Source organism: Urocampus carinirostris, chromosome 19, assembly GCF_059441175.1.
Source record: "Urocampus carinirostris isolate Australia breed hairy pipefish chromosome 19, RoL_Ucar_1.0, whole genome shotgun sequence".
Classification (NCBI taxonomy): Eukaryota; Metazoa; Chordata; class Actinopteri; order Syngnathiformes; family Syngnathidae; genus Urocampus; species Urocampus carinirostris.
The window spans coordinates 5,170,939-5,182,840 of record NC_142367.1 but is presented as its reverse complement, the minus strand read 5'-3'; the positions used below and the strand labels follow the sequence as shown (position 1 = coordinate 5,182,840).

Below are 11,902 nucleotides of genomic sequence, written 5' to 3'. Positions count from 1 at the left end.
AATTGAAAATTTGGTTTTGAAAGTCATTAAAAAGTACTGGAATTTGACCATGAAAAAGCTACGTATATGACTGCTGATTATTTGACCACTAGTTGTCGCTGTCTACTGTCACACATCCAAAACAAATGCTAAAAAAAAATCACAAATAAGAATAAAAAGTGACCATAAAGCACAATTTTTCCTTTTTTTTTTTGCCCAGCCTTTCCCGAGGTTTGTTTTTTGAGGTCTACCAATAGCAGCAAGATGGCAGACAATCATGTCAGTTCCCTTTAGGTGAGCTTCATTCTATGTTAAAGTAATACAAAATTTTCTACCTACGAGTATTTTTTTAAAATGCACATGAGATGATAGTGCATGTATACATTTAATTGTTTGAATCAATATTTTTTATATGAATGACATTTTTACCAGTAGGAGGCACTGAATAATGCACAGTGTCCCTTTAAGTGAAACATGTATCACTTGTACATTGGGAATGTATTGTATTTGAAGATCTAAAGAAAAACTTTGATTACAAAACTTTGAAAATTACAGTAAAATTAATGAACTGTGTTACCTTTTCAATAGTTTTTTTTTGTCTATCACTACAAGACAAAAAATAATACTTACACACTTTCCCTTTAAATATATCACGTAACTCTCGTGCATTCGGAATGTATTTTATATTTAAGATTGAACGAAAAAAGCAAATATGTTGACAACATTTTGAAAAGTGAGATGACATTTTGATAACATATAATTATGTATCATATGATATTTGCAATTTTGCTCTTTCATCGTTCGTTCGCTCGAATGTCAAAACATTTCTTGTCAAGCTTTCCAAACAAATTGTTTTTATAAGACAACTTGTTTTATAATTAATCTAATAGATCAACACTTTAAATTCAACAATTAAATAGTTAGCTCCAATATCTTCTTGAACTAACAATGTATTTAATTTACGCACAGCTCATACAATACAATGTGTTATTTTACTTTGAAGTTGTAACCAGAAGCGTATTGGCTACAGCTGGTAACAATGGGAATTTCGCCTGTTTTTCGGGAACCGGCTTTTTCGGCTGGACTCACTAAAAAGAGACGGCTCTTTAGGCTTCCAGACGGCTATCCGGATTGTTTTTCTTACATTAATCCAAAACCAAAAATTAGGTAACATGATGCAGAAAAATACTTAAAAAAGGGGAACCGTACAGAAAAGAGACCAAAAGGAAATACTTAAAAGAAAAGTATGAAAAAAAATTACAGAAAAAGGGGAAGAAAAGAAAAGCTTGGGGAAAAAATTTTTTTTAAAAAAAAACTTTAAAACAAAGGAAATATAGGGGGAAAAAATACTAAAGACTAAAGAAAATGAAGTAAAAATCTAAAGAATACGAAGCAAAAGAAGATAAAATACATAAAAAAGTAAAAATATGATCACATAATACTGTTGGGGACCAGACAACAATCTTGATTTTGGTGGTAATATTTCACCCCAATCTATGCCAAATCTACGCCTTTTGGGAGATTTTTTCCCCCAAAAAATTAAAACTCAACTGCCAAACTTTTTAACACAGCAAGCACATTGGTTTGCTTGTCTCCCTCCGTGGGCGCAGTGAAGCTTATCGTTTCATACACTTCATCAAATCCCTCATCTTAGCGTTTAGGACAGGAGTCAGCAACCTTTTTGGTTTGGAGTGCCACTTTCAAATTTCCTTTTAAATCAGTGTGCCACACCAAGATCAATGACTCGTGCAACCATTTTTTTTCTATCCAACAAAGCTGTAATTTGGGGCAGCACAGCGGCGCAGTAGTTGGTGTGTGTGCGGCACAGGTCATGAGATCAAACCTTCCTGTGTGGAGTTTGCATGTTCTCCCCATGCTTGCGTAGGTTTCCTCCAGGCACTCCTGTTTCCTCCCACATTTAAAACAAAAACAGAAAAACATGTATGTCTGGATAATTGGCCAGTCCAAATTGTCCCTAGGTGTGAATGAGCAAGTGGGTCGTCTGTCCCCGTGTGCCCTGCGACTCGCTGGCAACCAGTTCAGGGTGTCCCCTGCCCACTACCCGAAGATAGCTGGGATGGGCTCCAGCACCCCCGTGACCCTACTGAGGATAAGCGGTGCAGATAATGAATGAATGAATGAGAGCTGTAACTTTACACCAGCCCGAACATAAAACATTGAATCGTATAACTGACCAATTTATCTTCCACTATCCTTGTTCGTCAATAAACTAAAAAATGTGGAAACATGTGGAAAGGCCTGTAGAGATCCATGACTTCAACTTTTTACCATAAGAATCAACCAGAATCAACCATTCGTCATCAACAATAAACTACAATCAAAAACAAGTGATATGGACAGCTACCATACCATTCATCAATGAAATCTTATTACAGAAAATATCAAAACTTGAAATAACAGCAGCAAGGCATAAGGCTACTTTAAAATGTGTGCAACAGAAATAACAGCTGATTTGGTCGCAGATATAAATGGTTTTCCGTGCTTTTCTATGAAGTGAGCAATATAACTTGCTTCAGTGGTGGTGGTTTTAGCAATAAAAAAGGTTATCAGGGTCCGTGTTTGTTTGCGTACCTGGACACAGCGCTTTTTAATGTCTCCGGCTTGTCAGTCTCATCCTTGAATTCATGTTCATGTTTCGTCTTATAATGACGATAACACTTGATGTGCAAGGTACAACACTCTTGAGGCATAATGCACATACAGCATGGTCATTTTTTACACAAAGCCCCAGTCATCTGTCCACGCTGGTTGAAAAGAAACAGATTTTTTCGCTGGAGGAGCCGTCATGATTCATTCATTTATCGCGCACCGGTGTTTCTATGGCTGGGTTAAAACAGGGATTTTTTTTCCTCCTCTGCGAGGCGCGGTGCAGACGCACGCTTACACACAAAGCAGAGAAGGAGGGGCGCTACCGTAAAGCCCCTAAACAAGACGAAACGCAACTGAAAATGTCTTAATTTTAGGTTTTTAAAAGAATAATCATAATTATTTGTATTATTTTGCCGTGCGCTCGCGTGCCACTGGTTACCCCTCGCGTGCCACTGCTGGCACGTGTGTCATAGGTTGCCGACCCCTGGTTTTGGAGGAGACTTTTATCTCTTTACCCTGTCTATGCCTGTTTCCGCATCCGTGTTAAATACTTTTTTCGTGTCTACATCTCATACTCGATGCCTATACTCTGTGATTAGTGCACTGTGTGGAGGCTAAATGTAAACAAATCACCCGGCCGATGAAAACGACACTGAACCCTAGTGTAACGGAGGTTGCACTTTTATCTTGGAAAGTTAAAAAAAAAAAAAAGTTACCCGAAGTCAAACGCGTCCACGGCCCCCCTTGATGGAGCCTCGTACCTCCCCCCGGGGTAGCTGCCCCACTATTTAGATAGATAGATAGATAGATAGATACTTTGTTCATCCCCGAAGGGAAATTCACATTTCCAGCAGCATCCCTGAGCTGAGAACAATCGAGAACAATCGAAAATAACACGGGAGCTGCTGGAGTGGCTGCCATTCGTGACGGCGCCGGAAGAAAAGATTCAATTTGAATCATGTACAAACAAACAAACAATTGAATCATGTACAAACAAACAAACAAACAAAATATTCATGTTTCAATAAGTGGAGTGTTAATAAAATGGGGGGAAAATAATTTCTGATACTGATATAACCAGGTAAAACTAATTTTAAGTTACCTGTCCAAATGAATGTTGTGCCATCTCACCTTTCCCACTCTCTCTCCTCTCACCTTTCCCACTCTCTCTCCTGCAGTTTTGAAAACCACTGCTCTATAGTCAAAGGGCTGTACGGAATGCAGACTATTATTAAAGCATCCCCAGATCGGAAACCTATATAAGGGCAAAGATAAACTTCAAAACATTTAAAACACAATATTTTTCTTCACGTAACTAACTAATGATAACATTTATTGTAATAACCATTTCGACCTTGCATTACGGTTATATTCATTTTCAGTATAACAGTTGCTACTCAATAAAAAATGTAATCATTAAAAATAATAAAAACAAGTAAACTAAAACATGGTATTTAACTCTTTTGTAAAAAGAACACTTTTAAAAAGTGTTCCGAAAGTTAAAACGGTACCTACAATTTAAAAATTAATTTCAATTTAAAAAATGAATATGTACTGTAATTAAACATGCAAAACTAGTTGATTTATATAACATGCATACTGTTTGTTTTCTACTGTTTAATTACATTTATCTGTTTCATTTTAGTGACGTTTGCGCGAGTGATGTCTGCCTTGGAACATTTCACGCGGGCGGGGTGAACATTTTTCAGCACAGCACCCCGACTCCCTCGATTACTTCCAAGAGCCGTCTCATAGAACCCTTTCGTTCGCGAAAGACACATTGCTAAACCTGAACTCTATCGGCTCCAGCTAGCTTGAGCAGCCTATTCTTTCGAGTGCTGTTCGTTAACCAAATCATGAATTTTATCAACAAGGTAACATCAATATAAATTATTTTTACCTTTTAAACCAGCAGGAAGGCTAGTCAGTGGGACTTTTGTGGGTGTCTCGTCGGCAAAATGATTCCTACCGAAGATGCTTCCGCCAGGAAACGAGAAATCGAGGAGAAACTCAAGCAGGTCGTGTGAGCTTTTTTATTCACATAAATTAAACAGGGTTCGCACGGGTGCATGAAATAATTGAATTTTGATGTCACCATGTTTCTCAAAAGGTCTGCTTAAATAGGACGCCAACAATTCTATCTGGTAGCTAATCTTTGCAATTTAATTTCTTCTTCCCTCTTTTTTTAACTGCAGTTGGCATTCGTTTGTATGGCTTTGTCCTACAAAGTGCAATTGCCCCCTACGGGACAGGTTCATGCTTCACCTAAACAGGGCACTATAAAGTGTGCATTAGTGCAAGGATTACGTATTTAGGCCACGCATATACAATGAAGTTAGTTTTTACCAGTTGTATACTTTAATGAGAACTTCCAGCAACTGAAGATATAAGCTACATATTACCGTAATTTTTACCCAACACCTAGATAAAAAAAATCATATGTCTTAATTAAATGCACACGATTACCGGCAGCGTCTGCCATCATTCGGACTCTGTACCGGTCCGTCATGGTGAAGAGGGAGCTGAGCCGATAGGCATAGCTCTCAATCTACCGGTCGATCCACGTTCCTATCCTCACCTATGGTCATGAACTGTGGGTTATGACCGAAAGAACACGATCCCGTATACAAGTGGCTGAAATGAGTTTCCTCCCTAGGGTGTCTGCGCTCTCCCTTAGAAATAAGGTGAGAAGCTCAGTCATCCGGGAGGGACTCAGTGTATAGCCACTGTTCCTCCGTATTGAGAGGAGCCAGTTGCGGTGGCTCGGGTATCTGATAAGGATGCCTCCTGGACAGCTCCCTCAGGAGGGTTTCCGGGCATGTCCCACCGGTGGGAGGCCCCGGGGGCGACCCAGGCCACGACCCAGGACATGACCCAGGACATGCTGGAGAGATTATGTCTCTAGGCTGGCCTGGGAACGACTCGGAATCCCGTCGGATGAGCTGGAGGAAGTGGTTGGGGATAGGGAACGTCTGGGACTCCCTGTTAAAGCTCGTGCCCCCGCAACCCGACCCCGGATAAGCGGAAGACGATGGATGGATGGAAGATTACAAATCGGCTTTATGAATCTCAGATATAGCTGTGGCTCTGCAACATACATAACTCAAACCGGATTTTTTCTTTTAATGGTACTGGAGAAATTGGAAAATTGGAGTTGAGGGTCATTAAATAGTGCTTGAATTTCGCCATGAAAAAGGTGTACGAATCCTGAATGAAAAAAAGCCCATTACAACTGTGGATGCTTTCACTATTATTGATATACATGCGGTGGTGTATTTGTCTGGTTTTTCATATTCCAAGCAAAACTGACGGGACCACTGGTTTCTTGTACTGCAGGAGCAAGAGACTCTGGCATTCATCCGTGAAAACCTGGAGAAGAGTGATCAGCTGACTAATGGAATGGTCAGGTGGCAAACACAAATGCACGTACACGCACAAAAATCTATGCCGTTTTTTTTTAGTACGTTTTATTGATGTAAATATCTGTATCGAGTAAAAGATTCCATTTCATATACGGAATCTCTATGATTGTATATTCCGCACTATAAGGCCCACAGGATTATAGGGCGCACCCACAAAAATAGTATTCTGTGAGGCGCATGAAATAAAGACCATGGTAAGATCTGCTGGGTTTTTTTTCTGTTTATTGAATTTGTTGTTTATTTTTACTTTTTAGTCATGTTGCAACAAACATCACACCACAGAATGAACAAATCACCTGAAAAGAAACAAGGGATGACAGGTTGAAGCCAAAGGCTTATAAGAGATCCGTCCCCAAAATAACTTTGGGTTCTTTTAAAGTTGCAATGAATAATCAATTGTTAGAAATCGCTGACCAGCATTGTTTTCAACATGATTCGATATTGCAATGTGAGTGCACGGACACTTTACTTTTCCCCTATTAATAGACCACCAGTGGTACAGACAACATATAAAAACGTGGTAGATCTTATATCATTATCACTCAATTTTTACGTTACCAGAAACTCTGATTTGCATTGCGCATTTTTTCTGCATTCTGATGGGTTAAACAGTTTTTTTTTACCTTGTCCTATGTGCACCAATAACGTTATGGTTTAAGACATATATGCATCTAAGTTTGTATAGTATTTTATTGAAAGGCTTTCTGTTTTGTTTTTTTTGCAACATTATTGCTCAAATACTGTAGTATACTGTAAAACATTGCGTAGCATTTCCAGTCTTGTCAACCCTAAGCTGTGGTATGTAAGCGTACATTAGTTCTAAGGCGCATTTTAAAATTTCTAGCCAATCAAGGATTTTTAGGTGCGCCTTATAGTCCGGAAAATTCGGTCAGTGTTAGATGACGTGTTTATCCTATAGTGCCTATCTTGTTATAAACAATGTTCTCTACGTTGTTGTCAATGACAATAAAGCAAATTCTTGTTCTTTTTTTCAATTATGGTATTTTGCCAGGTGTCTATCTTGTCATCGTTCGAAAGCCGCCTGATGCAGCTGGAAAACTCCATAATTCCTGTCCACAAACAGACAGAGAACCTGCAGCGTTTGCAAGACAACGTAGACAAGACGTTATCATGCATGGACCACGTCATCAGCTACTACCATGTGGCAAAGGACACGGACCGTATTATCAGAGAAGGGTGAGTTTATAGGCAAGTGTGGTTACAACTCAGTTTTAGTGCTAAAATCGTGACGTTTGCCTTCTAGACCGACAGGCCGCCTGGACGAGTACCTGGTGTGCATCGCCAAGATCCAGAAAGCCGTGGAGTACTTCCAAGACAATAATCCTGACAGCCCCGAACTCAATACAGTGGTAAAACACAAAGCCAAACCTTTTGTCCGCATTTCTCATTGACTGTTACTTGATGAGAAAGATTCTAAAAGTGGGGTATTGTTTGAGGTGTCCTTAAAAAGTTGAAATCTTACTTTTAGCAAAGCTGTTCGGGGCGGAACACACTAGGTAGGAGGCATGGGGCAGTTGGGGGTAAGGTGGAGCAGAATTTTATGCTTGCCCCTTTCTTTTTATTATTTCCAATATGCTAGTGAAACATTAAAATGGAGAAAGTAAGAACCCCAAGAAAGATGGCAAAAGTTTATTGGAGCATGTTTAACAAATACATGTACTTTCATGCGCAACATAAGGAGTTTGACAGAGGCTGCAATAATGACACAATCCAGGAGATGACAGAAACAAGTAAAACAGTTCCAAATGTCATACAGCTTCTTCATATAGAATACATACAGTTGCTGATGCATGCCCAATAGGGTGGTATTTTGGTTACCACAAGTGAAGAAGCTTAAAGTCCAGTAGACACTCAAAATAAGGAGAGAAGATCAATGGATTTTTAACTTTCAAGGTGGACAGAGAAAGTAGCCTTCATACAAGAAAGTCCGACCTGTTCTAACGGTCCTCCCATGAGCCATTACTTCTTATTAGATCTCCTAAGTTACAGTGACAATTATGTAGTCAAAACGACAAACAACAGAGTGCAATAATAATCGATTTGCCATCTTGTGAAATCTCCTTTCCAGGTTTCCAATATTAAAACAGAATGAATTTATCATTTATAATTTGGATTTTAATTCGGCCTGGCAAATTTTAACAATATAATAATAATATGTAAATAAAAAGGTTGACGTCTGCAAATATTTATGACGCCTTCAAAGAAAATAATTTCATGTTTTGCCGACATTACTTATACAATACATAACAGGAAGTTTGACAGTACTTTATTCAATATTTTCAATGTACTCTCAATATCTAAACTTTTATCCACAAATCAAGTCCTCAATTTATACACACGTTTGAAGAAAGCTATCTATTAAAAAGGCTACACTTTTCCTTCAGTATCATCGACCTCAATTTTAGGTATGTTTTCTTCTATCCCAGAGGAGCGATAATGAGCAAATACAATTTGTTCAATTTACTGCAGAAACACCAATGACAACAACACAAAAAGATTCGTCTCTGTTGCAATCTGGCACAATTCTCCAAAATATGGTTGCCCTGGCACTGTTGTCTAAAAAAACAGGGCTCACATTTGACCCTTTTTAGCCCTGATTCACGTATTCTTTTGACGCAGTAGTAAAAATATGCTCGTCTTTGTAATCGTCATCTTGAATAGTCACGCAATCCAAAAACACGTGACGTTAACAACTCTGATCCGAACTGAAAAATGACACGGCTAAAAATGGTGTCAGATGTGCTCGAGTATGTTTCCATTGGCTTTCAGCAGCCAAAGGCGACAAATTCACAATGCAGTTGGCCCTAGGTTTGCGCCGTGGTCAAAACGTAAGAAGTGGATGTGAATGAGTTCCTTTTTTATGTATAAGCGGCTTAAAATCCGGTGCTGCTTGTGCAAAGACGAAAATTGAGTTTCGTTCTTAAATTTGAGCATGCAACTTCTAATTGGATGCGCTCCGCAGCCCGGAATTTGAATGTAGTATATACCGGAGCCATATCCCCTTAGTGGGAGGTGGCTAGAGTCAAGAACATGCTCACATTCTTGGATTTTTGACTCTTTCTGGGAGATTGATACAGAGCCGGGGATTCCCAGCTCCCTCGCTCAACCCAACTAATGTGCCGAAACACCTGTCGTTGGGAGTCATTAGGTGACCAAACCTCCCGATTTCAACTCTGAGCGCCAAGTAGGGAGGCAACAGGTAACAATGTTGAAAGTCTTAATTATGACTCAGCCGAGGCCGAACCAGCGACCTCCCAGTCTCGGGACAGGCGCCCTACCCCCATGCTGGTTTAAGCCCCGGGTTTCAGTTATTAATGTATACTTCGGCACCACTCCCCCCATAAAAGTTTAAAGGAAAATTGTAGGAAGAATGTTACTTAAACACCTGTGTCTCTGCAGAAAGGGCTTTTTGAAAAGGGCAAGGAGCTCCTGGAGGCAGAGTTCCGCGGCCTGCTTACTCGCTATAGCAAGCCGGTGCCGCCCGTCCTGATTCTGGATGCCATTGGCATGGCGGACGACGAGCTGGAGGTCCAAGAGGACGTGGTGCTGGAGCATCTGCCCCAAGCCGTCCTCCACGACATCATATGCATCGGAGGCTGGTTGGTGGAGTACGGACGCAATCAAGGTGAGTCAATTACATTAAAGGTGAATAAATATATTGTTTTTCCACACAATACCCCTTTTTAAGTCTTGATTTTTGGCTTTTGTGTAAGAATACATCATCTAGAAAATAACAATCACTTAATTCTCAGGTATTGATTATTTGATTGCTTATTAACAAGGGTGATGCTATGCTCAAAGCCCACTGAACAGTCTGAAATCACAAACTGAAAATACCTTTGTTGAAGAATAGGCAGTTTTCATGGCAGAAAGGAGAACTGCAGATCAAATTTTTAGTCTGAGCTTACTATGTGAGAAGTTTCAATAAGACCAAAGAAACCTCTATCAAGTCGTCTTTGATTTTAAAAAGTCGTTTGACAGTGAATGTCAAGCCGCCTTGTGGGCCCCCATGTTGATGTACAACATGGCCCAGAAACTAGTTCAGACTATCTAACAGCTGTACGCCAATGCCAACAGTGGGGTACTGATCTAAAGTACCATTAGAGCGTAGTTTTAAACCACACTCGGCGTGAGACAAGCCTTCATTTTAATTCCAAATTAATTCAACTTCTTTCTGGAGAGGATCATGACCAAAGCCCTGGACCAACATAAAAGTACAGTCCGCATTGGGAATATAATGTCACTAACCTCCAGTTTCCTGAGGACATTGCCGGAGTGGCGGGAAAAGAGCTGGACCTCAGAGGTCTATCAATAGCCTGTACAAAGCATCAACCCAGTATGGGATGGAAATCAGCTCATAAAAAAACAAAAGTCATGACCAACAACGCCCAAAGTATTATCAAAAAACATCACATCAACCACCAAGTTTTCAAAATGCAATTATCTTGAAGCTTTCATATCAGAAGAAGGGTTGGGGCCAAAAATCGTGGCCGGGCTTGCTCAAACCATAGCCGCACTTGCTAGACTTAAACCCATCTGGAGAGACGAGACAATGCTGCAGGAAAATAAAAAAATCAGGCTCATGCAAACGCTGGTTACTTCCATCTTCTTCTGTGCTTGCGAGACATGGACTCTCAAGGCAAACCTCGAAGAGAAAATCCAAGCAATGGAGATGCATTGCTACAGGAAACTTCTAGGCATCAGCTACAAAGCTCGTATGACAAAGTAAATAGAGCGCAACATCTTAAGAGGGTACATTGGACCCTACTATTGTTACATAATACACCTTATGGTGCAACCTGGACACATCGCCAGTGACTCTCCCAAAGTCATTGTGTTTTTCATGTCTTAGTCAGACACCTACTTGAATTGTATAGAGGAGAAAATGTTTTGAGGTGCAGAGGGGGTGTATTGTGAAACTTCCCAAAGTAAATCAAGCAATTGAGGTGTTGTGTTTGAATTCAAATCAGTGTAGTTTGCACAAACGAGAGTACTCTATTTATTTGCACTTTTGATTTTCTTGTTATGACACTATTTTTATTCACAGTACCAGAGACTACTGTATGGAAAAAAATGGAAAAAACAAATTTGTTCTGAAAGATGTAAACGCAAAAAATCGTTGAGGGAAACGACCTTTTATGTATCTGATTATGAATCAAACTTTGAAGGACATAAAATAAATATAATGTAAATTTTATGTTGGTATTGTGTTCATAGTTGTCAATAAATTATTTGAATCATGGCCACATGTTATTGGTTAGTTCGGAACTATTTGAGTATTGATGAACAAGTTAACAGAAGTCTGTTATTCAGATATTTTTTAGGCCCCGCAGAGTCCTGATGGTCCGCCACTGCATTTTGGTATTCGGTTGTGATTGCTAAGGAGCTTTTTTTCCTGTTGTTTATCCGGCAGATTTCATGACGGTCTACTTCCAAATCCGATCGAGCCAGCTGGACCGCTCAATCAAAGGTCTGAAGGAGCACTTCCGCAAGAATAGCGCATCCTCGGGCATCCTCTACTCGCCTGCTGTGCAGGCTAAACGTAAAGACACGCCCACCAAAAGGGTTCCTAAGAGGCCTGGTAAGGACTGTCACTGCTTACTGGCTAGGCTGGTGCGATCATCTAGCGGCGATATTTGATGTGACACGTGCAGGTTGTGCATTTCATGTCCTAAGCTAAGATTCCTAGAAATATCGTGTCAATGTCACGAAAATTGCTTACAGCCACTTAACCAGAACACATTAACCCATTCAATGCCATGCTTAATTCTCCGATTGGTGTGCTGTGACCCAGCAGTTCTTCACATCCAAGATTTGACTGTTTTTTGAAGGCCTACTGAAAATTAAGTTATGCAGCTATACGTGATTGA

At 40.0% G+C, this 11,902-nt stretch overlaps 1 protein-coding gene across 6 annotated transcripts in view; it reads left to right on the top strand.

Moving 5' to 3' along the window:
* The first annotated feature begins 4,320 nt into the window (after window positions 1–4,320).
* Window positions 4,321–11,902, top strand: part of exoc7 (exocyst complex component 7) — a 34,249-nt gene continuing 26,667 nt past the window's right edge. For 5 of the 6 annotated variants that reach the window (XM_088323901.1, XM_088323900.1, XM_088323899.1 and 2 more), the window contains exons 1-6: window positions 4,322–4,607; window positions 5,926–5,991; window positions 7,024–7,208; window positions 7,276–7,381; window positions 9,432–9,657; window positions 11,446–11,613. In XM_088323901.1, the coding sequence (XP_088180027.1) occupies window positions 4,548–4,607; window positions 5,926–5,991; window positions 7,024–7,208; window positions 7,276–7,381; window positions 9,432–9,657; window positions 11,446–11,613 (811 nt within the window). In that variant the 5' untranslated portion in view covers window positions 4,322–4,547. Of the gene's footprint in view, window positions 4,608–5,925; window positions 5,992–7,023; window positions 7,209–7,275; window positions 7,382–9,431; window positions 9,658–11,445; window positions 11,614–11,902 lie in introns of all 6 variants that reach the window. The other variant, XM_088323896.1, reaches the window with a different exon arrangement.